The sequence below is a fragment of the Typopeltis vanoorti genome, chromosome 1 (genome assembly GCF_054136105.1).
Source record: "Typopeltis vanoorti isolate ZY-2024b chromosome 1, IOZ_Tvanoo_1.0, whole genome shotgun sequence".
In the NCBI taxonomy this organism is placed as follows: domain Eukaryota; kingdom Metazoa; phylum Arthropoda; class Arachnida; order Uropygi; family Thelyphonidae; genus Typopeltis; species Typopeltis vanoorti.
In genome coordinates, this window is record NC_143549.1 from 78182736 (window position 1) to 78210073 (window position 27338).

The 27338-nt window shown below is 38.1% G+C and overlaps 1 protein-coding gene across 1 annotated transcript in view; it reads right to left on the reverse strand.

The window, feature by feature from the left end:
* LOC150110118 (glutamate receptor-interacting protein 1-like) overlaps positions 1-27338 on the reverse strand; it is a 311102-nt gene that overhangs the window by 137055 nt on the left and 146709 nt on the right. Inside the window, exons 9-10 of the mRNA XM_090397962.1 lie at positions 21547-21728; positions 13103-13291 (exon numbers count right to left, since the gene is read on the reverse strand). Of these exons, the coding sequence (XP_090254088.1) occupies positions 13103-13291; positions 21547-21728 (371 nt within the window). The remainder of the gene's footprint in view (positions 1-13102; positions 13292-21546; positions 21729-27338) is intronic.

Below are 27338 nucleotides of genomic sequence, written 5' to 3' on the forward strand. Positions count from 1 at the left end.
ATTTCTTTGTGCTTCTTGTGTGTAGTTTTGAGCATGATTAAAATAGCAGTGAGATTAAAACATTGCAAAAGACAAATGCAAGTAGCATAAATTTTTCTAAAATGGTGAGGTGCCATAAGTGTAACATTCAGTTACGTATCTTCAATGCTTGGGGAGATTGAAGATATTCATGTGGAGAGGATTAATAGGAAAGATAAGAGTTTGGGTGGGCAAGAAGTATATCATGCTTATGGATTATCTGTATCGAGCCTTGATAAGACCCCATCTCGACTACTGTGCTCAGATTTGGTCACCCAGGTTTCTTCTTGATCGGGAAGAGGTGGAGAGGATCCAGAGGCAAGTGACCAAGATGATAGAAGGTCTGTGGAATGAACCTTATGAGAACAGGTTGAGGATTTGTGGGTTGCAAAAATTGGTTGATAGGCAGAGGAGGGGAGATATGATTGAGACATTCAAATTACTGAAGGGTTTCTATAAAATTAATTCAGAAGATATTTTTGAGAACAGGGCTGGTTGTGGGAGGACTAGGGGACATCCATGGAAACTGGGCAAAAGTGTGGTTAGTAAAGGTGTTAGAGCTGGGTTCTTTACTTTTAGAGTAGTGAATGAGTGGAATGCGCTCCCTGAGTCTGTGGTGGATGCAGTGACAGTGAATGAGTTTAAGGCAAGGTATGATAGATACTGTATGAATGTCGAATAGTTGTGATGAATATGATTTGGGCCTCCCTCAATGAGTCTAATGACTCCCTGGAGTTGCCCGTAATAATAGTAATAATAATAATTATATCATCATATCCCACAGCCTTATTAATATCAAGTTTGTTTAATTCCCCATATACTTCTTCTTCACTCAGTGTCTCCTCCTCATCATCATTCACTGCTCTCAAATTCTCCCTGACATCATCAGGGAGAATTTGAGAGTAGTCACTTAAATGTCTCAACTATATCCTCCACAACAGTTGTCCTTGTACCATTTTCTCCAGTCAATGCCATCCTACCATTTTTTTTTTTTTTTTTTTTTTTGCTGGTTACATGTCTATAGAACTCCCTAGGATTTCTTTTTTTTTAAACTTTATTAGTTAACTGCTGCTCAAATAGAACTTTTGCTACCCTTACCAACCAAGTCCATTTGTATTCCGTGAAATTGATTATTACCACCCCTCCTACTTTACCTCCATAATGCCTTTTTTTCTCTGTACTGCATGCTTAATCTGTTCATTCATCCATTTCACACCTACCTTATTTAACCTGCTGATCTTTGGAATAATTTAGACATTGCTTCTACTAGATAGTTCTTGAATATCATCCAAGCTGCAATGGTCTCCTTTTCACCCAACTCCTCCTTCCATGCTACACCTTAAGAATGCCTCCTGAGCTTCTCATAATTACCAGCCTTATAGTTCCACATATACCCTTTTCTAACACTACTGGGAACTGCCTAGTAATCACTTCATAGTCACTCTCACCAAATGGAAGGTGATTTAACACCTCATTTATAATAACATCCTCTGATGAGATGATCAAATCCAAGAACAAACCCTCAATCCTCATGTGCCCCCTGTTATATACTGCCCGAGGTAGCTGTCCCTCAAAATCAACTCATTTTCTTTACTTCCAGTGGCTATCTCATCATCATCCCAGTCTATATTGCTGTAATTAAAATTATCGATAATGACCCTTTTCTTCTTCTTCTTCTTCTTATTATTATTATTCAGGCCTCCGTGGAGTCAAAAGACTCATCATGGGAGGTCCTTCCTAAGAACATAAAATCTGTCAAGTTTCATCCAGGGGAGGTTCCCCCCTAGGAAACACAAAATCTATCATACCACTCCTTAAACTCACTGACCGTTCTCGCCCTCACCACTCTATCAGGTAATGCATTCCACGGCTCACCCACCCTCCATGCAAAGAAACCATTCCTCACCCTCTTGCTCACAGTTTCCTTTCGTAACTTCCAGGGATGGCCTCTTGTCATCACTCCTTCCTGTTGTTCAACCAAGTGAAAGAACTCCCCAGTGTCGACCCTGTAACCACCTCTCAACAGTTTAAAAGTCTCAAATCATATCACCTCTCCTTCTTGTATCCCCCAAACTCTGCAGTCCACATTCCCTCAGCCAATTCTCATAACTATCCTTATACAGTCCTGAGACCATCTTTGTCATCCATCTTTGTATCTTTTCCACAGTTAATTTATCCCCTTCAAATCCTGGAGACCAAATCTGAGAACAATAATCCAAGTGTGGTCTGATCAGAGACTTATACAACAGAATGATAACCCTCTTATCTCTGCAGGTCAGTGTCCTTCTCATAATTGCAGCAATCCTTTGTGTTACCTTCACCACCTTTGCAATATGTCCCCTAAACTTCAGGTTTCTATCAATCATCAACCCCAGATCTCTTGTCTCCCCAACTTCCTCAGTATAACTCCTCCCATAGAGTATGCAGCATCCCATCGATGTTTCCCAAACCTCAAGACCTTACACTTTGCTGCATTAAACTGACACCCCCATTCATTTGCCCATCTATCTAGCTTATTCAAATCCTCCTGCAGGGCTACCACATCTGCACTATTACTAATAATCCTTCCCAGCTTCACATCATCTGCAAACAACTGAATATCCCCTTGCAATCCACTGGCAATGTCATTGATATAAAGGTTAAACAATATAGGTCCTAGTACTGAGCCCTGTGAGACCCCACTTGTAACCTTCTGTCCCCTTGAAACTGCTCCACCATACACAACTCTCTGATACCTATCAGACAGCCAATCCTGAATCCAGTTGACCAATCTGACATCCAGACCCATGTGTTGCAACTTAAATATCAGCTTATCATGTGGCACCCTGTCAAATGCCTTTGCTAAGTCTAAGAAAATTGCAGTATATGCCTTTCCCCCATCTAATGTTCTTGTAACTTTATTATAAAAGGCTAGCATACTGCTAAAACAAGAGCGCCCTTTCACAAATCCGTGTTGACTCTCACAGATAACATTACCCTCATCTGCCCAGTGCTGTATATGGTCCCTCACTACTTTCTCCATGATCTTAACAACTACTGATGACACACAGACTGGTCTATAATTAGACACTTCCAGTCTGTTATCACCCTTATGCAATGGCACTATCTTACCTTCCTTCCATTCCCTGGGCACCTTTGCCGAAGCCAGACTTTCATTGAAAAGCCAGGTTAAAGGCACTGTCAGTTCCCTAGCACATTCTCTCAAAACTCGTGGTGAAATACCATCCAGTCCAAAAGCTTTATTGACATCCAGAGTTCTCAGTATCTGAAACACACTCTCCTCCTATACCTCTAAACCTTGAACCTGCCCTATCCCTCTAGCATTAAAACTGACTTCTCCAGGATGAAATACTCCAATAAAGTGGTCATTGAACAATTCCACTATGTTCTCTGCATCAGTCACTCTATTCCCATTTTTATCCCACAATATCATTCTTCCACAGTCATTTCTCCTCCTACTTGCCACATAGCTAAAAAATTCCCTAGGATTTTCTTTGGATCTTAGAGCCAATCTCCTCTCATATTCCAGTTTTGCTTTCCTTACCACACTAGTCACTCTTCTGGCCTGTGTCTTATATTCTTCACGCATCCTCTCTTCACCTGTCTCCTTATATCTCTTCCATAGCCTCTTTTTCACACGCAATTCCTGTTTAATATTGTTGGTCATCCACTTTACTCCAAATTGTGTCCACTCGTGGTATACAACTTACCACTGCTGCTAACAAATATTCTTTCACAATTTCCCATGCACTAATGATATCCTGGCCTTCCAATTCCTTCCTCCATGAAACTTCTCAAAGTTGATGTCTAAGACTATTATAATCACCTGCATTATAATTCCACATAAGTTCCCGTCTCTTTGATACTCCTGCATGTCTATTCATTTTCCAAGTCAAAACCATATGGTCACTCTCTCCAACTGGTGGGAGAGATGTCATCTCAGTTATTATCAACTCTTCTGATGCTATAACCAAATCTAAAACTCTTAAACCTCTTGTTCCCTCTGTTACATGTTGCCTAAGACATTTGTCCCTCAAGAATTCTAGAAATTCCATTCCACTATTGCTACATGCATCTTCCTCTCTCCAATTTATACTACTGTAGTTAAAATCTCCCATAACAATCATTCTTCTTGCACTTGCCAAACTTAGCTGTCTAAACATCTCCTGGTCCCCATCCTCCATGCTCCTGGGTCTGTAGCAACACCCCACTAAATATCCTGTCTTGCCTACCTCTACCTCACACCATATGCTCTCAAAATCATTTGTCTCACTTCCTTCCAAAGCCTCCACTCTTAGAGGACATAGGTCATCACTTATCATAAGCAGTACCCCACCACCACGCTTTCCCCTCCTATCCTGACGAAAAATGCTATACCCAGCGACTTCTATTCCTGTTATTATATCCCCTTCTGTCAACCACGTCTCAGTGATCCCAATAATTTTTGGCCAGGCTGATGCTATCTGCGCCACCAATTCGTCTCCCTTATTCCGGATACTCCTGGCATTAGTATAAAGCATATAAATGCCATTGTTTCTATATCCAGCATTATCCCTTCTAGACTCCACTGGGCTCAGCATTACCTGACATCGTCTCCCTTCTCCCAAGTATCCATTCTCACAAGAGGCCACCCCTGCTATCATCCTCCCTGGGACACACTGACTCTTTCAGAACAGCAATCTCTCCAGATGCCTACGTCCTTCCTCATTCAAATGTAAACGGTCTCTCGCATACAATTCCTCTCTTTCCTCAAACGCACTCCAAGCATCTACATATACCAGTCCTCTCTTGTCACACATTCTTGCTATTATGCCATTCAATATCACCGCTCTTCTGCTCAGCTCATCATTATCATACCTAGGCAACACACACACTATTTTTCCTCTCTCTGTCTTCTTCCATACAGTCTCAAGCAAAAACCTCATATCTCTCGCTGCCCGACTTACATTACCACTCAATGTCATTCATTCCTACCATCACAATCATCTCATCCACCCTTTCACCTCTCTTAATTGCCATAGCCACCCTTTCTATTGTTCCTCCTGGCAAACACTCCTCACGCATCCTATCTTGAACACCACGGATCATTGAGTCGCCATATATTATACCTCTTACCATTCCCTCTCTCCTATTGTTTCCATTCTCTCCTCTTCTTTCATTCCCATAGGTCTCTCTCATTCCCTCTCCTCTACTGCTATTCTCTCTTCTAGCATTCCCATACCTCTCTCCCCTACTGTTTCCATCCTCTTGTCTTCTAGCATTCCCATACCTCTCTCTCATTCCATCTCTCCTACCGTTTCCATTCTCTCCTCTTCTAGCACTTCCATATCTCTTTCTCATTCCGTCTCTCCTACTGTTTCCATTCTCTCCTCTTCTAGCATTCCCATACCTCTCTTTCATTCCCTCTCTTCTACTGTTTCCATTTTCTCCACTTCTAGCACTTCCATAGCCCTCTCTCATTCCATCTCTCCTACTGTTTCCATCCTGTTGTCTTCTAGCATTCCCATACCTCTCTCTCTCTCATTCCATCTCTCCTACTGTTTCCATTCTCTCCTCTTCTAGCATTCCCATACCTCTCTTCTACTGTTTCCATCCTCTCGTCTGCTAGCATTCCCATACCTCTCTTTCATTCCCTCTCTTCTACTGTTTCCATTCTCTCCTCTTCTAGCATTCCCATACCTCTCTTTCATTCCCTCTCTTCTACTGTTTCCATTTTCTCCACTTCTAGCACTTCCATATCCCTCTCTCATTCTGTCACTCCTACTGTTTCCATCCTCTCGTCTGCTAGCATTCCCATACCTCTCTTTCATTCCCTCTCTTCTACTGTTTCCATTCTCTCCTCTTCTAGCATTCCCATACCTCTTTCATTCCCTCTCTTCTACTGTTTCCATTTTCTCCACTTCTAGCACTTCCATATCCCTCTCTCATTCTGTCACTCCTACTGTTTCCATCCTCTCGTCTTCTAGCATTCCCATACCTCTCTTTCATTCCCTCTCTTCTACTGTTTCCATTTTCTCCACTTCTAGCACTTCCATATCCCTCTCTCATTCTGTCACTCCTACTGTTTCCATCCTCTCGTCTTCTAGCATTCCCATACCTCTCTTTCATTCCCTCTCTTCTACTGTTTCCATTCTCTCCTCTTCTAGCATTCCCTCTCTTCTACTGTTTCCATTCTCTCCTCTTCTAGCACCCCTATACCTCTCACTCATACTCCCTAAATTCTCTCTCTCTCTCCTACTCTGATTTCTCCTTGCATTTATCTCTTCCATTCTCCTAATCTTATCTTTCATACTTCTGCTCTCATTCACAAGACATTCCACCTCCTCTTTCAACTCATCTATCTCCCTCTGCAGGTCAGTCACTCTTAATCTAAATTCACTCTCCCAAACAAAACCATCTCCTAAACTTTCACAGTCACTCCCACCTTCCACACTATCAACTATTATTTTCTCATTCATATATATCTTTTTTTTCATTCTCTCCTATTACACTACTTGTCTTCCTACATTCATTCCCCGTTCCTGGAGCAACAAAGTCGGATATCGATATTTCTAATGCACTTATTTCCTCCAACTGCCTGCATTTTGCGCATATACGCTCTCCGCTCTCTTTCACAAGCCACATATCTAATTCCCGAGACGGATACATGCCGCAAGTACTGCATGCCACAAAGTCCCTTATGATATTGCTAATAAATGAGTTCTTAAATGGCGGAGGAATCTGTCATCATTCCTTACTGCCGAGTAGCGTAATCGTTAATTATTCAATTAATAAATTTCGTTAAATAAATAGAAAAAAAGTACAAACAATTACAAGCAAAACAAAATATTTAAGTACACTAAATAAAATGAAATATAACTAAATACAGTAATGAAAACTTAGCTTCGTTTTGTCTTCCACTGTTATGCATTCGTATTTTGCTTGACTGAATTAGAAAGAGGGCAAAGTTGTCCTGCTTCTAGTAGAAAGGCTTAGACGTTGGTTGTACATGCTTACTAAATAACTTAAGGAAATTACAACATGCAATAGAATATACATTAAATTAAACTTTAATATATTTCCAATATTTCGGCAACATCACGTTGCCATCTTCAAAGGAACTTACAGTAAAGACACATGCACGCAGGCACTAAACACAGTAAATGAGAAATGAAGAGAGGAAGCTATGGTTTGCCTAAAAGTCCTGATGGTGCCCCCCTCCCACCCCTAGTGGGCTATGTAAGTATTCTTGGCCGTTGGCATGAGACTGCCCCAAACTTGGGAGGCTTACATCAGGAGATTTTCAGCTCAGTAGCCAAGAATACCTACATAACCCACTAAGGGGCACCATCAGAACTTTTAGGAAAACCATAGCTTCCTCTCTTCGTTTCTCATTTACTGTGTTTAGTGCTTGTGTGCACGTGTCTTTATTGTAAGTTCCTTTGAAGATGGCAATATGACGTTGCCGAAATATTGGAAATATAAAGTTTAATTTAATGTAATGTATATTCTATTGTACGTTGTAATTTCCTTAAGTTATTTAGTAAGCTTGTCCTGCTTCATAGAATAGGTGATAAGATTAAAACTTTGAATTATAGACTGATATGCTTGTGTGAAGTTGTGGTCAATGTGTTGGAGAAGCTAGTGAGGACAATTATTAGAACTGGGTTCTGAATTCTCTTTAATGAACAGCATGGGTTTGCTAAAGGAAGACTGTGTTTTAACAATCTGTTTACTTATTATAACAAGGTGACAAATACATTGGACAAGTGGGGGTGGGGGAGGATTCACAAACAGTAGTATATTTAAATTTTACAGAGGCTTTCGACAGATTGTCACATGTCCCCAGTAGTTAAATTGGAACAGATAGTATTTGAAGTACATTAGTGCATTGGATTGAAGATTGGCTGTCTGATAGGTATCAGCAGGTTGTGTATGGAGGAGTGATATCCCAGAAGAGGAAAGTCACTAGTGGTATGCTCAAGAGTCTGTTTTGGGGGCCATTATTGCTTACTTTGTATGTAAATGAAATTGGAAGGGGCTTAAATGATGACAGTTGTTTGTAGATGATGTGTCCATGCGGTTAGCCTAGTGGCTTTGCACTTTGCAACCATATGCCTAGGGAAGGAGTGTCTTAGGTTCGATTCCCGTCGATGACGTGAGGAGTTTAAGGATCTTCCTCAGCCATAGCCAAGTTAGCCTGTCTTGGGCATGGACAGCAGGGTTTTTTCTGCCAGTTTATCTGGGGTTTTTCATCCCGCAAGTAGGCAAACCGGTCCCATGAACACGCACAGTCAGGAATACTCAGAGGCATAGGGCTGACCATTTTATCCTCGTATTTCTGTTACGAAATCCAAGGTTGTGGGCCTTAAAGGCTTGTTAAAGCCATTGGGATAGATAGGGATGTAGATGATGTAAAGTTGGGGAGAGTCATGAGAAGTAGAGCAGATATTGTAGCCTTGCAAGAGAACTTGAATAGATTGAATGGGAAAGTGTGTGAGTATGTCCATTTAATGTAGCAGAGTGTAAGGTTTTAAACTTTGGGAAGCAAAGATGTGATGCAGAATGCAGAGTTTGTGGGAATATCTAAGAGGAGATGGATTGTGACTTGAAATTTCAAGGACATTTTACTAAAACTGTGAGGACAATGCAGCAGATTATGGGAATGATGCAGAGAACACTGATGTGTAGAAGGATGGGATGTTATGATTCCATTATACAAGACTTTATCAGACCACATATGGATTACTGTGCACAGACTGGGTTGCATGATTTTCAAAAAGGATGATGAGTTATTGGAGAGCATTCAGAGACATTCACTAAGTTCATCCCTGGTCTCTGAAATGTGGAGTATGAGGACAGATTAAGAGAATGCAAATCACAGAGCCAAATGGATAGAAGGAAGTGGGGGGGGGGAGAATGATCGAGACATAAGTTGGTAAGGGGTTATTACCAGAATAATGTGGATCAGACTTTTCATGGAATGGGAATGGATGGAGATAGGGGGGAGAACAAGAGGGCATCCCTGGAAGTTGAATGTGGAGGATGTGAGCAAGGCATTGGAAGTAGATTTTTTATATGGAGAGTTGTATGTGATTGGAATGCTTGCCTGAGAGTGCAGCAAGTGTAGAGACAGTGAATGCATTTAAGTCAAGGTATGGTGAGCTATGCATGCGAGAGTGGGACCTCCTGTGATTAGTCTTTTGACAATAATAATAATAAGCGATTTTTTTTGTGTCTTGTGTATAAGGCAGTGGAATATATATACATATACATACACACACACACTAGGGGGGGGCTACGTCCCCCTAGTATATATACATTCAACATCCTTATTAGTTTGATCTTTTAATATCATCTCAAGATCATCTTGACTCGTGATTTCTGACAAGGTATTGACTGGCAAGTATGTTTTCAAACCTACCATAGCTTTACAGCCAAACATAGCTTCATAGGGACTGCAATCTATTCCAGAGTGATGTGCTCTGTTTTTCATAAATTGAATAAATTTTATCCCTTCCAACCATTTTGTCGTTTTATTTGTTTCAAGCCATGTGGATAACATCTTTTCAACGTCTAGGTTTGCTCTTTCAACCGAACCTTGTAATTGACTTTGCCGTGGTTTTCCATGAACAATCTTAAGCTCATTCCACATTCCGCAACTTCTTCAATAATTTTATTCGTGAATTCCCGGCCATTGTCACTTTGCAAGATGCATGGGGGCTTTAAATATTGTGAATACAATCCAATAGATGATATGCAACTTCTTCAGCTCATTTTGTTTTCAAAGCTCTAAGTTGAACAAATTTTGTAAGATGGTCTTGATAAACCATTATAAATTATAATCACCATCAGCTTGTGACTGCATATCAATTAAATCAATCTGACATCTAGAATTAAATTTGCTGCTTTTCACTGGTTTAACGATGAGCTCTTTTTTGGAATGCTCGATTTCTTTTGGCAAGGTTCACAAAGATTTGAATATATCATAACAATTTCGACTGTGATGTTCTTATACTTCTCTTTAAGCTCTTTCATCATTCTGTTTTGTCCTCCATGGCCGATGGCAACATGAGTGTTATGAATTAATTGAAAATTTTCCTCCAAGAAAGTGTAATACATAATCGGGTCTCTTTCATTTTAAATAGGTACGACAAGTTTTTCAACATTTCCAATTTTTACAATATCATATCTTGATAACTGTTGATAATCTTTGGGTGTTTTGCCGGAAACCTTCTCTTTGTTCTTTTTAACTTTTGCAAAAAACGAATAATATGCTTCTCTTGTGAATAAATGATTATTTTTCCCTTTTTTCGATCTCAACATATTAACTTGGTCGTTAAATCATGTTCTCATTATTCTAAATCTCCCATTACGCTTATGGATACGTAAAATCAATGAAAATGAGGAGAAATGTACACACTTACTAGCAACTGACGTAAATAAGAAAAAGCAAACTCTCCCATTAACACAGTAATCATTACTAAGCTTCTTCCAGGGCAGGGAGATGAAGCCAGGAGTCACGTATAATTTTCTCTGAAAACCATACACAGAGTTTCATAATGAAAACAGCCAATTGATAGAGCGGCCTTAAAATTATGAACACGTATCCAGCTGACAATTAACAAACTTGTCAATTATGGTTATCTACCTAAAAACAAATCCATTATGATGAAGTATCTGTAACGCTTCTTCATTAGCGCTTTCAACAAAAAAAAAGAAGAAAAAAAAAAGTGTTACATGAAATTGCACGAGTTTTCAATTAATCAAATTAGTTTAATTGCTCACAATGTTCAACGTTGGTTTAAGTGTACATCAAAAACCAACAGAAATAAATTTCCAAAGCCAGGAGTCACGTGGTACTTCCCCACCCTCCCCAAAACTTAGCGCACTGAAAATTATTACATTTACCATCAATAGTTGGGAAGTATTAATAATTACCTGTTCATGTGATTAATTCTCGTAAATTATTTACTTTAACCTTGTTATTTGGTTTGTATTAATAATAGCCGTAATTATTAATATAAACTGATTAATTACTTGGACTATAACATATATATACAGGGTGTCCCAAAATTCACACAAGATTTAAATTTAGCACCCTTTGTGCGGTAAAGTGTTGCCAACGAGAAAAAAAAGACAGCGTGACAGCTGACAGTTCAGGGTTATTAAAAATGGAGTGCTACACGAAAGAACAACGCTTGAATGGATTATGGAACAACAACAAGTGGATGCTTATTTTTCGAACAAAATCATCTTCAGCGATGAGGCTCATTTTCATCTCGATGGCTTCGTTAATCGACAAATTTGTCACATTTGGGGTTCAGAAAATCCACGAGTGATTGTTGAGAAACAAATGCATCCACAACGTGTCACTGTTTGGTGTATTTTGGGCTGGAGGCATTATCGGTCCATTCTTCTTTGAAAATGCGGCTGGTAAGGCAATAACAGTTAATGGTGCTCGCTATCGCGACATGATAATCCAGTTTTTTGTGCCTAAATTGCAAGATATGGATGTGGACGACATGTGGTTTCAACAAGACAGTGCCACATGCCATACAGCCCGAGAAACAATTCAATTACTGCACGAATCATTTCCTGGTCGTGTAATTTCCTGTTTTGGTGATCAGAATTGGCCGCCCAGATCACGTGACTTAACGCCACTGGACTTTTTTCTTTGGAGTTTTTTGAAGTCTAAGGTTTATGCCAACAAGCCCATGACCACCCACGCCTTGAGGGAGGAAATTGAGCGCTGTATCAACGAAATTCAGCCACATTTATGCAAAACGGTCATGGAAAATTTCGACAAAAGAGTGCGCATGTGCCAACAAAGCCGTGGAGACCATTTACCCGATATGCTATTCCATGCATAACCCTATACTGTATACTTTATGAATCAATAAGAAATTACAATTTTTAATTAAAAACCTGTGTTTTCTATCAAAATTACTTCTTGCATGAATTTTGGGACACCCTGTATATATATAATTGTGGGGGTGGGGGGGGACATTATTTCCACTCACCTATAGCTGTAAAAAATGCAAGTAAATGTCTTGTTTATTGCAGTCTCTACATAGGGAATCACATTACTATCTCTTCATTTGTGACTAGCCAATGCATGCTTCATTTGATTTAGAGTGAACATCTTGATATTTTAAATAAATTAAAGATACCAAGAAATGATACACTTGGATATTTGTAACTGATTTATTTATTTCAAATAAATAACTGATATAAAAAATAAATACATTTCAACTAAATAAGCTGCTCAAAAATTTCTTCATGAACAATTCTGGGCGAAAAATTCTTCATGAAAAATTACTCTCCCCCTGTTATCTTGTCATATGGCACACCACTCAAGATCCTAAAGAAAATTGTCTTGCTAGGTGGATATATTAAATATGCTGAAAGTAGAACAAAAAAAACTGTTTTTTGTTATTTTCAAAAGTGAAGAGGGGATAAATCTATGCTGAAGGAATAAAAATAACAGAATGGGACCAATTTTGCTTTATAGCCACCAATCAAGGGTACCTCTCAAAAATTTCAAATTTTGATTTGATTCAACATAACTTTAGGGTTTTAAAGTCAGCTGTTTTAATTTTTTTTTCAAACTTCAAAGCAATTTCTTTCATAGAAGAAACAATTCAGTCATGGTGATTTGGAGCATGCACATTCCACTACAGTAATAAATATAGCACACACAAAAAAGCGAAATTTATGGATTCAACCTGCAGGGTAGAGTACAAAATAGGAGGGAATAGCACTTGGGGCAACTAAAGCAGGTGGCTTCCATCTTGAAAAAACTGTCTGAAAATGTAAATAAATTAAAAAGCACACACATTCAGCATTAAAATAGCAGTAAAAAAAAAAAAAAATATATATATATATATTCTTTTCATGATTACCTCTAAGTCTAGCAACATAATTACTAGGGGAAGAGACCAGGCATTATAATCACATCCTCCATACAAATCTACACCTTTATAATAATTTCACATCCAAGTAGATTCAATTAGATATTAGCATAATATGGAAGAAAGAAAACCAACATGAACAATTTAATTAAACCAATTTATTTAATATAAACAATATATAAACAGCTCACCACTTGATATAGAAGGAAGAAGATTATCTGGAGAGTGACTGGAAATGGCTGTCTTATCAAGCATCCTTCTCATTTGATGAAAAGAGAGGGGAAGGTGAGGAGCTGAAGTTGATGATGATCGGATGGAGTAGCGATTTGTAAAATTTGAACTACAGCAAGATGGTCTTGGAGAAGAAGGCAAAAAGAGTCCTATTTCATTAAAAACAGTAACGTACAAAAATTGAAAATAAATATCATTATCAGTTAGGAAACAATTTAAATAAATATCCATTTTGTATATGTTAACAGCCTGCATATAAAACAATAGTATTAATGACTAAGGAGCTTGGTGGGGGAGGAATTAAATTTAGGTAGCAAAATATTGCATAACTATGAATAACCTAATACAGTATATATTATACAATACACTAAGGCAATTGATGTGAAGTCATTAGCCTCTATATACAAGCAGTCCAGTTGTGAAGATACTTCATGTTCAAACTTTGTTTGCTTATACTTGGATAAAAGATTAAACCATGCATATAATTTCTTGGCATATTTAATTTATACAATATACCATGTTTCTTTATGTTTTGAAATAAGTGTCAAAAAATTATTATAAAACAGATTTTTTTTTCAAAAATGGATATGGTAGTTGAGAATCACCATAAATTGTGTAAATTGCAATATAGATATTATTACAACATGCATAACTTCCAGAACTTATACAGAAGCCTGTAAAATAAGAACTCATAATGAACATAACTGTCATAAAGCTATAGCTGATTTAATTTCATAAAAATGGCTATGGAATTCACAGAGGAATAAAATACAAATGAGCAAACACAGCTGTGTCTGTTCATTCTTAATGAATGATGTAAACTGAGTGAATAGCATTACTTTTGGAAGGCACACTGGGAGATTTTTGACAATAATATTGGCTATGAAATCTTGCATATTTGAATCTGTAATTTATTTCTGACACTTTCACAGTTCTAGAAATCAACTTGACTTAAGAGTCTAAAGGGATAACTATGGGAAGTTCTCTTTCCTCTTCTCAAGGTTATTGTATAGGCTGCAGCAAAATAATTTAATTTTATATTTATTGTATAACGATACCATGCAATTTTTAGATTTAGTGTTGCTATGTGATATTTGTGACTGGAATGTGGTTTGGTTAAATACTTTACACAGTATATTATTTTATATTCTTTGTTTTTATTTAGTGCTCTTCAACAAAATGGCAGTTAGAGTGAAGGATCATCGTGTAAGTTGCAGTAAAGGACAAATAAAGTGAATGGCATGAAATTTTTTGAGAATTGTACAGTTCAATGAGTGCAACATGCATGTGTGGGGACATGTGATGGATGTTTATGTGGAGAGGTTGAATAAGAGAAAGAAGCAATTGTGTGGGTGTGCAGGAAGTGCGATTATGCTGATAGACCATGAGGTGTTTGAATTCGAGTAGTGAACATAGCACTTTAAATGAAATATATATTGAAGAAGACTGTACAAATGTTAAGAAAAAGAAAAGATGTGCAAGTGATGACAAGAAAGTGTATTGAGAATGATAGTGAAAAACACAGTGCAATTAACTGTAAGATGACAAGCAGAACTGATGGTGAAAAATGCATGTGCAACAGATGGTAAGATAGCAAGGGTATATGATAACAGAAAAAATGACCCATGATTTGAAAGCTGAGTTGGCGAAGACGAGACAAGAGGCGAAGCAGATGCAGAGTCAAATGAAGAGTTTGCAGATGTGTGTGTGTGTGTGTGTGTGTGGAAGAATGAAGAAGAAGACTATAATGAATAATGTTGGGTGAAAGAAGTAACAAAAGGTTTGCAAATAGCATTGCATGGGGATTTTATTATGTGAAGTAACAAGGGGAGGGGTGATTATGAAGTGCTCAGGAGACAGCTTGCAGGTGTAACATGGAATGAGGAGTTAGCTGGAAAAGAGATCAGTGCAACTTGGGGGATTTTGAAAACTATCTAGTAGATGCAATGTCTAAATGTATTCCAAGGGTGAGAAGGTAAAATAAGGTAGGTGTGATATGGATGAATAAAGAGATTAAGCATGCGATACAGAGAAAAGGGGCATTATGGAGGCAGCATAAGAGAAGTAAAAATAACCAATTCCATAAGGTCTACAAAGACCAGGCAAGGCAGGTGACTTGGTTGATGAGGGTAGCTAAAGAGAGATATTAACAACTGTTAGCTAATGAAGCCAAAAAGAATCCTAAGGAGTTCTTTCAATATGTAGCCAACAAAAGAAAGAATGATTATGGAAGGATGACATTGATTGGAGAAAATGGTATAAAGACAGCTGTTGCAGAGGGTGTGGTGGAGATACTTAATGAGCGGTTCATAAAGGTCTTTCAATCTTGTGAATATGACTTCAGGGAGAGATTGAGAGCAGTTGATAATGGGGAAGAGAGACTGGCTGTAAGTACGCAAGAGGTGTATGGGGAGTTGAGCAAACTAGATGTAAATAAGGCTGTGGGACTTTATAATATATCACAAGGTATTCTGGAGGAACTTGCCAGGGAGTTGACGCCGGCCTTGACATATTTTTTTAATCTGAGTCTTGCACTCAGTCAAGTTTCTAAGGAGTGGAAGGAAGGCAAGATTGTGCCACTTCATAAAGGAGGTGATAGAACTCAAGCATCAAACTATAGGCCTATCTGTGTGTCAGGTGTTGTAGTTAAGTTGTTGGAGAAGCATTTTCAGAACTAGGATCCAGAATTGGGTTGATAACAATGGCATTATCTTTCATGAACAGCATAGATTTGCTAAAGGGAGGTCATGTTTTAGTAATCTACTTACTTATTACAATAAGGTGACTGCTTCCATGGACACAGTAGGATACACAGAATATACTTAGATTTTGCAAAGGCCTTTGATAGATTACCGCATGATAAGTTGATAGTCAAACTAGAGCAGATGGGGTTGAATATTAGATTGGTGCATTGGATTGGAGACTGGCTATCTGATAGGTATCAACAAGTTGTGTATGGGGGGAGCGATATCCAGGAAAAGGAAAATTACTAGCGGTGTGCCTTATGGGCCTGTTTTATTATTATATCACACCTCCAGGGAGTCCAAAGACTCATCGAGGGAGGGCATCAACTCTACAACTCCTTGTCTCACTACAGGGCCATTGCTATTTAATGTGTATATTAATAATATTGGTGAAGATTTGGTTGGAGATATTCAGTTGTTTGCAGATGATGCAAAGTTGGGACGAACCATGAAGAGTAGAGAAGATGTTGTGGTCTTACAAGAAGACTCAAATAAATTGAGTGATTGGGCACAGGAATAGGGATGCGAGTTCAATGTTGCAAAATGGGATACAGAATTTATGCTCAGTGAGGATATATTGTCAGAGGTAGAGGAAATAAGAGATCTGGGAGTGATAGTGGATAAGGATCTGAAATTTAGGGGATGCATAACCAAAATCGTGAAGACAACACAAAGGCAAAGGCTTCTGGAAATGATGCGGAGGACACTGACTTGTAGAAGTAGGGAGATTCTTGTTCCATTGTATAAGGCTTTGATTATGCCACGCATGGCCTATTATGCCCAGATTTGGTCACCTGGTTTTCAGAAGGATGAAGAGATGTTTGAGAGGGTCCAGAGGCGACTGACTAAGGTAGTTTCTAACCTCTGGAATGTCGAGTATGAGGAAAGATTGAGAAAGATGCAACTTGCAGAGTCTGGTGGACAGGAGGAGGAGGGAAGATATGAAAGAGACCTACAAGTTATTAAGGGGTTGTTATAGGATCAATGCTGCAGAGGTTCTATGGAAAATAGTGGGAGATCAGGGGAGAACCAGAGGTCATCCCTGGAAGCTGTATAAGGAGGGTGTGAATAGGGGAGTGAGAAGCAGGTTTTTTCATGCAAAGTTGTGAATGATTGGAATACATTGCCTGAGAATGTGGTATCTGCAGAGAATTTGAGTGTGTTTAAAGCACGGTATGATGAGCTGTGCATGTTTGATAAAAGGACCTCCTAGATGAGTCTGACTCCATGGGGTCTTGGGTAATAATAATAATGATGATGATGAATGAGAAGATGCACAAGGTTTGTTTTCCAAGAGGTAGAATGATTAGAGTGACTGAGGTATTGGATATGAGGAGTAAGTGAGCAAAAGAGTTGGTAGTGGTGGTAGAACAAAGATCTAATTGGAAACAAAAATGTAAGACTTGATATCAGGAGGTTGTTGAGAAGAATAAAAAGGTAACAGTGTGATAGGAAAGGTGGTCAGCATGCTACCCATGTATGACAGTGATGAGCTGAGGTAGAGAACAAGGATTAAGAGTCCCATGGTAGCAGAAAAGTGTGAAGTGAAAGGACTGAAGTTTGTGAATGTCTAGGATTAGGTTGAAAGATGAATAGAACCATATAAGAGTGATGGACTGCATCTGAATGATTTTGGTGAGAGTCATCTGGAAGGGATAGTAATGAGTGTAGAAACTCGATCCGAGCAAAGCAATGTGGAAGAGCAGGAGTAAGAAAAGAAGGATTGAAGTGTTGCTTATGAATGGAGAAGTGGATAGCATGAGTGTAGAGAACAAGAAACAAAAAAGGAATGAGATGACCTTGGAATGTTATGGGGGAAGAGCATTTGGATCTAGAGAGCGAGTTTCATAATGCATAATGAGAGAGGAATGACTGGAAGAAGGCACTGAGAAATCACATTTAAGAAGTGGTATCAGCAGAAATGCCGGCCTGGTTGGCCGAGTGGTTAGCGTATACGCTCTCCAGCCAATAGGCTGCGGGTTCGAATCCTGCGTCGGCATGGATGTTTGCGATTGTCTTCCACATTCATACATTCCTTCACCCAAGTATAGATATACTCTCCCAATATGGACTGGGTCACCATGGGAGTAGTAGACCCAAACTTCCCGCAATGGGAGAGACTTTCACCCTACAGTGGGTAGAAAAATAGGCTGTTCATCATCATCATCAGCAGAAATGCTCATAGATCCAGAAATTAATTATCTTTGCATAAGAATGGCAGAAGTATCAGAAAGAAGGGGAACAAAACTGTTGCATTCATTGAGATCATTTCCTCAAAACAGTGGCGTAGCTAGGAGGGGGATGCAGGGGGGGGCGGTCTGCCCCGGGCAGCACTTTGAACCTTTTCAAACTTTTGCAGTTAATTCTAAAATACAGTCTCGAGAACTCAGTTCCAAATATTGTAATACTACTGCGAATTTTCCTCACAATTGCTGTAAGTGTTGCTAGTTGTGAGAGGAGTTTTTCTAAATAAAATTTGATTAAGAATTACGTACATTACTATGAAATAGACTTTGCCAATGTCATTGACGATTTTTCTAACAGAAAAGCAAGAAAAATAACATTTTAGAATGTTGAAATTAAAGTTTTACTTCAAAAATAAACATAGTGTTTTAATTTATTTCCCTATATGTCATTTTGACTTTTTGTAACATTTTTGGTGTGTATTGAGAGGGATGGCAAACTCAGGGACCACCCCGGGCGACAACAGCTCTAGCTACGCCACTGCCCCAAAAACTGTTGGAATAAATGAGACATGGTTGGATGAGAATGACATCTCAACAGGAATAGAGATGGATGGGTATCATAGATTCATGAAGATAGAAAAGGTAAAAAGGGAGTTGGAGTGTTGTTGATGAAAAAAAAGAAGTTATGCAGATGCAAGGGGAAAATAGCCACTACTTCCCCAAATTCAGTTGCTATCATCAACAGCGCCCTTCCCCTGGCCCTCCTTGTCGTGTTTATCCTGTGGAAAACACTGTATCCTCCATTTTAATTCCCATCAGGATATAATCCTATCCAACCATGTTTCCCTTATTCCAACAATTGTTGAACTAATAAACTCAATTAATCTCCCATATTTTTTGATGATCCTGGCATTCATAATAAACAAAGCAATTCATTTTCAGGTCCTACCCATGCCACCTGTTAATTGATTTCTCCACACCTGTCCAGTCTCTTTATCACTACTTATCTCATATATCTGGTCAGACTCATTTATGACTTACATCCTAGCCCATTCCATTCCTGCACTTACCCCCCCCACACACACTTCTACTTCCACTCTCCTTAAATCATGCCTGCCTATCCATCCTGAACCCTTCCTGCAGTTTCCTTGTCTATCTTGCATTTCTGTTCTCTCAAACTCTAGCTACTCTCTCCCTTCACAAGCACTTCAGTCTCACCCGTTCCACTCTCCTATCTTTCATATCATCTCTCACTTTCTTTGATCTCTTGTTCAAATCACTTTAGCAAAACAGTAATTCCAGTTGACTCACACTAGATCTATTTAAATAATATATTGGATGTTATATTCATGTGAAAAATCTGACACTAAGTATTCTCATTCAATGAACTTACTCACTTTGTCCACAGACTCGACTCTTTTAAAGAGAATACATAAAACATACTGTTAATTATTGATTCATGTTGATGTTTTGGGAATAAAGTTACATAGTAACATTATTTATTTCAAGGAATGAAATAAATAATTTACTAAATAAGTTAAATATTTACAATAACATTTTGGCTGAAGTTAGCATTATCAAAAGCACTCTAAAGATACCCACTCAGTAAAGACAAGGAGAGTCACATGTATGAAGATTGACAGCAGCACTCTTTTGTTCTGTGTTTATTGCTGATGGCACTAAAATTTATGTAGAATTACGGCATTTTCTATTACAGTTCACTAGGTTCTGTAGCACATGAGATGCTTCCAAAGACAGTCTCCGATTTAAACCAGGACTTGTGTAGTAGCTTTACTTCTACCACTTCATTAAATAGTCTTCATCCAAGGCATGTTGTAATTAACAATTCATGCTAATTTCTATTGCAAAAAATCTGTTGTAATTAATTGCCCATTTTCTCTTATTACATTTGAAAAAAAAAAAGTTTCTCATTATTGGAATCAGTCAATTTTTGTGCCAAGTGAAGATATTAATGTATGGAGTAATTGTCATTTGGCACAAAAACCAGTTGATTCCAATAATGAGAAATAGTTTAATTACTTGACATATTTGTACATAACATTATTTTTGTGACAGTTTTCTATTAAAGTAGATATTGAGACAGTTCATAAACACTTGTATTTCACAAAAATTCTACCAAGAAATAAAGAAATAAATTAATAAAACAGACAGCCCATCAATGATGTTGAGCTTGCAAAAACCAACCTACCTGATGCAGAAAGGCCAACGAATCCCACCTGATGTAAATATTAACAAGTTTATGGTGTTAAAAACATGTCAAACTTTTAGCGTATGATAAACAATTTGATTCCTAATGCAAGTCCTGCCTTGCTTATTAGAAGCCTGTAGTAGTTCGAAAAAGTTTCCTTTTGTTCTCCAGAACAAGGTTTCTTTTTTAGATTATCTATCATGTACCATGGACTAAAGATTATCTAATATTTAGACCAAGATTCCCAAATTGTGTTCCGCAGAAAAGTGTTCCGTGATGTCAGTGACCAAGCCATGTATTTTTAAACATGGAAGTAATTTGGGAAAGTGAGTACCGCTGTTTATGACCGGTCAATGGGCAGTGTATCCTCTGTTCTCAAAACTGAATAAAATAACATCTGTGTTGCAAATGTTAGTGACCCAACCAGCAAGGAAGTATAAAGAAAATTTTCCACTGAAATTGAAGATCGAGGTAGTCTGTATCCGGTTCTCAAATCTAGTAATACTGAATATTTTCTTCGCAAGTTCATATTGTAGGGTGAAAGTACTTGTTTCAAAACTGTAGTGCCATGATTTTTTTTTAAAGTAATAGGCCTACAGATTAAATTTTAATATGAACAAGAGACAAGGGACTTTGTTTCATTTTGGTGTTAAGAAATCTCTTATTGAAGGTGTTTGTGATGCAACAGATAGTGATTCATCCACCTCCAACCTACAAAGCGATCTCTAGGATGTACAAAAGGAGGGGGAAACTACCAGCACACAGGAGAAAAAAGTCTGCATTCACTCGTAAGTACTTATAATATTATAAATTTTTAATGATCAGAATGGGATATGTCAATGAAAATCAGCATAAATTAATTTAATGACGTTAGCCTGAGGAAACTACAATTTGCTACAAGATTTCATTAATCCAGCGATTGATAACCGATTTAAATGTAATTTTATATTTGTCAACATGTCATAGCGTATACATAAGTGTACTAATATTCTTTATGATTATGCCATAATTAATTATTAATACATTACAAAATAACCAAGGTGTTCCGTGAAAATTTCAGGATTTGTGAAGTATTCCGTCGTAAGAAAAATCTGGGAAACCCTGATTTAGACTATGGTACAAATGTATGATAGGTTTACAAACTTTCATGAGTGGAGTTCACAAAAAATAAAATTTCTTGCATTAAAAATATGTCTATCCCACAGATTTATTTAAAGAGAAAAACAGAAATGAAGGGAACAAAATACTGCATGAAAATGTAATACCTTTACGAACACTGGTCTGTGGTATCCTTCGGTAAAGCAACTGACTAACAGGATATATCTCTATCTTGATAACATCACTAGAGCAAGTTTTGAGAAGTTGAGTAGCTTCAGCTGGAGTCATCTGATCCACTCGGATATCATTAATTGCCAAAATGTGATCCCCCACATGCAAGGCACCACATCTACAGAGAAAGCAAAATGACATTTAAAAAACATCACTGATAAGCACAATTTGTTTTTTAAGAAAACACACCTCAATAAAATTAAACTATTTTATAGTTTTGATTTTCAGATTTCTGAATAACTAATTACATGGTGGCCATATATGCTGATTTTGGTACGACTTTTCATTTAACTATTAGTATTATACCCAAATCAGCATATATGGCCATATAAGTCACTGAGAACAGTTATTTGACATTCATCTTTTTTTTTTTTTTTTTTTTTTTTTTAAACGGCATCATAACATAAAAACAAAATCATAAAAAAGATATTTAATAACCAGTTTATATTTTGCTGGATTTCAAACCAGCATTACTTTGGAGCACAACTATTTGTTAAATTTCTATACGCTATGCAATAATTAATATGTGAAACAACTCAAAGCGTAACAGACAAAAGGCCTAGATGCCTAACCTGGAGCCCTCCAATGTTGTACAGAAGTTTTTCCAGTTGTGGTGTTGATCGTTTATCTTAATATGACTATTGCTCAAATTTTAGGCAGATTAATGAGGCCATACTTGTTTAAGTCAGGAGAGTGCTGACTAACAGGATAGTCACCACTGCTGACCATAAAATCTCTCCAGCTTGCAATAACTTCTATATTATTATTATCCCAAGACCCCATGGAGTCAAAGACTCATCTAGGAGGTCCTTTTGTTGTCCACAGAGCTCATCATACCACACCTTAAACACACTCAAATTCTCTGCAGACACCACACTCTCAGGCAAGGCATTCCAATAATTTACAACTCTTCATACAAAAAACCTGATTCTCGCTCTCTCTCCCTGCTCACACCCTCCTTACACAGCTTCCAGGGATGCCTTTTGGTTCCCCCCATTTGCTGTAAAACCTGTCCAATATTGATCCTATAACAACCCTTTACTAATTTGTAGATCTTTATCATATCACCCCTCTTCCTCCTATCCGCTAAACTCTGTAAATTGCATCTTCTCAATGTTTCTTCATATTCAACATTCCGGAGATCAGAAACTACCTTAGCAAGTCATCTCTGGAGCCTTTCCAACACCTCTTCGTCCTTTTGAAAACCTCGTGAGCAGATCTGTACACACAGAGGTCTGTGTGTGGCCTAATCAAAGCCTTATACAATGGAACAAGCATCTCCTTACTTCTACAAGTCATGTCCTCCACATCATTCCTAGAATTCTTTGTGTTGTCTTCACAATTTTGGCAATGTGTCCTCTAAATTTCAGATCCTTATCAATATCACCCCAAGATCTCTTATTTCCTCCACCTCCAACAAGATATTACGACCAAGAATAAATTCAACATCCCATCTTTTCCTAAATTTTAAAACCTTACATTTTGCAACATTAAACTTGCATCCCCATTTCCATTTCGATTCACTCAATTTATTCAAGTCTTCTTTATAAGAAGGCCACAACATCTTCTCTACTCCTCATAGTTCGTCTCAACTTTGCATCATCTGCAAACAACTGAACATCTCCATCCAAATCTTCACCAATACCATCAACATACAGGTTAAACAGCAATGGCTCTAAAACAGATCCCTGAGGCACACCACTAGTGACTTTCCTCTTCCTGGATATTGCTTCCCCCCCATACACAACTTGCTGATACCTATCAGATAGCTAGTCATTGATCCAATGCACTAATCTAATATCCAACCCCATCCATTCTAGTTTAACTATCAACTTATCATGCAGTAATCTATCAAAAGCCTTTGCGAAATCTAAGTATACTACTGTGTATCTCTCTCCTCTGTCCAAGGAAGCTATCACCTTATTGTAATAAGTAAGTGGATTACTAAAACATGACCTCCCTTTAGCAAATCCATGCTGTTCAAAGATAATTCCACTGTTATCAACCAACTTCTGGATCGTAGTTATCACCAGCTTCTCCAACAATTAACCACAACACCTGACACACAAATAGGCTTAATTTAATGCTGGAGTGAAGCAGCACCTTCCACTCCTTTGAAACTTGACCAGTGCAAGACTCATTAAAAAATATGTCAAGGCAGATGTCAACTCCCAGGCACATTCTTTCAGAATACATGGTGATATATTATCAAATTTCACATTTAACATCAAGTTTTGCTCAATTCCCTCCATACACCTCTTGCTTACTTACAGTCAGTCTCTTCTCCCCATATCAACTGCTCTCAATCTCTCCATGATGTCACATTCACAAGAATGAAAGACCTTTATGAACTGCTCATTAAGTATCTCCACTATATCTTTTGCAGTAGTTGTCCTTATATCATTTTCTCCAATCAGTGTCATCTTTCCATAATCATTTTTTTTTTTTCTGCTGGCTACATATCGAAAGAACTCCCTAGGATTCTTTTTGGTTTCATTAGCCAACTGCTGCTCTGAAGCAATATCTAACATTTAGATATTGCTTCTACTAGATAGTTCCTAAATATCACCCAAGCTGCATTGATCTACTTTCCAGCCAACTCCTCCTTCTATGCTACACCTGCAAGCTGTCTACTGAGTTCTTCATAATCACCAGCCTTGTAGTTCCATATATACGCTTTTCTCTAAGAGGTCCTCACACTACTGGTAACCACCCAGGTAATCACCTCATGGTCACTCTCACCAACTGGAGGGCGATTTGACATGTCATTTATAACTACATCCTCTGATGAGATGATCAAATCCAAGACCATCAATCCTCGTGTGCATATTGTTGCATACTGCCCGAAGTAGTTGTCCTTCAAAAACTCATTTTCTTTACTTCCAGTTGCTATCTCATCATCCCAGTCTATATTACTATAGTTAAAATCACTCAAAATAATCATCCTTTTCTTATTTGCTTGGCTAATTTGATTATACATTTCATAGTCACTACCATCCACAATACCAGCTCTATAACAACATCCAACTAAGTATTTCATTCTATTCACCACTATCTCACACCATACTACCTCAAAACCACCGGCACTATTTCCCTCTTGCATCTCATGCAAGAAGGAAATAATCATGCAGATCTGCTCTCCAGTCAAAAGGCTGCAGGTTTGAATCCAAGCATGGGCATGGATGTTTGTGATTGTCTTTTGAAATACTAGTGGTGGTGGTTGGCAATAGATGGCATTGGTGTAGTTGCGGTGATTTGGTGGATTGAGTGGCAGAGACAGGAGTTGTAGAGCAGGTACCCTCCCTCGATGAGTCTTTGGACTCCATAGAGGTGTCTAATAATAATAACATACATAACTCTTTCTCTATCATCAATAGCATTCCTGCCCTCTCTTTTTATCCTTTCTGTCCTCACAAAACACATCATAACCTTCCATCTCTATTCCTGTCAGGATGCCATTGTCATCCAACCATGTCTCACTTATTCCAACAGTTTTTGGGTGAATAGACTCAATTAATGCAACCATTTCGGTTGCCTTGTTTCTTACACTTCTAGCATTTGTATCCAAACAAGCAGCTTATTCCTCAATCTATAGCTAGTTCCACTGACACCACTTATTTGATACGACTTCTCCATGCTTAACTCAAGCCATTTCTTTTTCTCCTTATTCATATTCGACCTTCTTCAGATCCAACTGTTTTCCCTCGATCCCAGGTCATCCCTTTCCCTTTTTGTCTACACATGCATTGACATCCTCTTGAAGCATGTATTCTAACACCGTGTTCCTCTGTCCACCCTGAGCCTCCCTGTTTCCCTGTCTGTCTTGCACACGTGTTCTCTCATCCTCTATACTCATGCTGCTCACTTCTTCATTCACAACCACATCTTCAATCTCTCCTGTCTTACTCCCCCATTCTTCCACATCGCTTACCACTGATCGGATTCATTCTCTGCACTCACTTCTTCACTTTCCAGTAGCAGTCTCTCCAAGCAACTCACACCAAAACGACTCAAATGCAGTCCATCACTCCTATACATAGTACTGATTTTCTACCATTTAATCCTATGTGGGTGAAGGGTGTAAAGCACAGTCTGCCAATCCTTTTGAGAGTAGCAAATGTATTTCTTGTGTTCTTCAAGATGAATATTAACGGAAATTCTTAACCTCAATAAGTCTTGTCCTGCTGTCAGTTGTCATCTCCTTCCAGGAGGTTGACTACCATGAGCTTCCACCACGTACGGTTTTGTGCTTCTCTTTTGCATTCTTCATAGGACAAAAAGGTCCAGTCCTTAATATTTCCCATCCAATCTGTTCTTTGTTTTCCTCTTCTTCTTTTTCATTGTATCATTCCTTCTAAAAGTGTTTTTTGTAGGGATTCATGCTGTAACCTCAATAAGTATGACTGCATTAATCTGCCAAAATGTTATAGACAGACATCTTAAGACCAATTTAAACATAACCAAAAAAAATTTCTATGCTACATTAAACAGCATTAAATTAGGACTTGAAGTTTTTTGTTGATTACAATTCAAACTATTTCATGCCTGCTTTGTTGTGTGTACACTATAGCAAGCAGTTGTGCTCTGAAGATGCTGGTAAATCTAGTGAAATGTAAGCTAGTTAATAAATATCTTTTTATGGTTTCATATTTTGTGCTGTAATATCATACAAAAAAAAAAAGATGAATTCCTTTCAAAATTCATGGAAAGAATTGCTTTTGCACTAAATATTTTGAAAAAAGTTTTGCAAGCATTACTCAAGATGCAGATAACATAAGCAGGTGATCATCAGGACTGTTTCATGATTAAATACAGATGTTATAAAACTTTGTACTTTATCTTATATACATATTGCAGCTTTTATAGCATAAAGTATTTTTGTTGAATTTTCTCCCCCCCCCCAAAAGCATTTTATTATTATTATTATCCTAAAACCCCATTGAGTCAAAGACTCATCTGAAAGGTCCCTTTGTCATACTCACAGAGCTCATTGTACTGCAGCTTAAACACATTCAAATTCTCTGCAGACACCACTCTCAGGCAAGACATTCCAATCATCCACAACTCTGCATGCAAAAAACCTGCTTCTCACTCCCTCATTCATACCCACCTTATACAGCTTCCAGGGTTGACCTCTTATTCTCCCCCGATCTTCCGCCATTTTATGAAAATCCTCTTCAACACTGATCCTACCCCTTACCAACTTTCATGTCTTATCGTATCACCCATTCTACTCCTATCTGCCAGACTCTGTAAATTGCATCTTACCAACGTTTCTTCATATTCAACATTCCAGAGATCAGAAACTACCTTAGTCAGTCACTTCTGGACCCTTTCCAACATCTCTTCGTCCTTTTGCAAACCAGGTAACCAAATCCTGCACAGTAGTTCATATGTGGCTTAAATACAATGTTGTCCTTACAATTCTGGCAATGTGTCCTTTAAATTTTAGATCCTTATCCACGATCACTCCAAGATCTCTTATTTCCACCACCTCCTACAATTTGCTAGTCGATTGGTAGAGCCTCTGCTACTAATGGCTCTCACACAAAAAGTTAAGCAAGTTTGAGTGTGTTTAGTAGTTGGAACACTCTCCCTCAATGAGTCTTTGGACTCCCTGGAGGTGTCAAATAATAATAATATCACCACCATGCATAAATACTAAATTCCATCTTTGTTTCCCAAATTTTAAAACCTTACATTTTGCAACACTGAACCAGCATCTCCA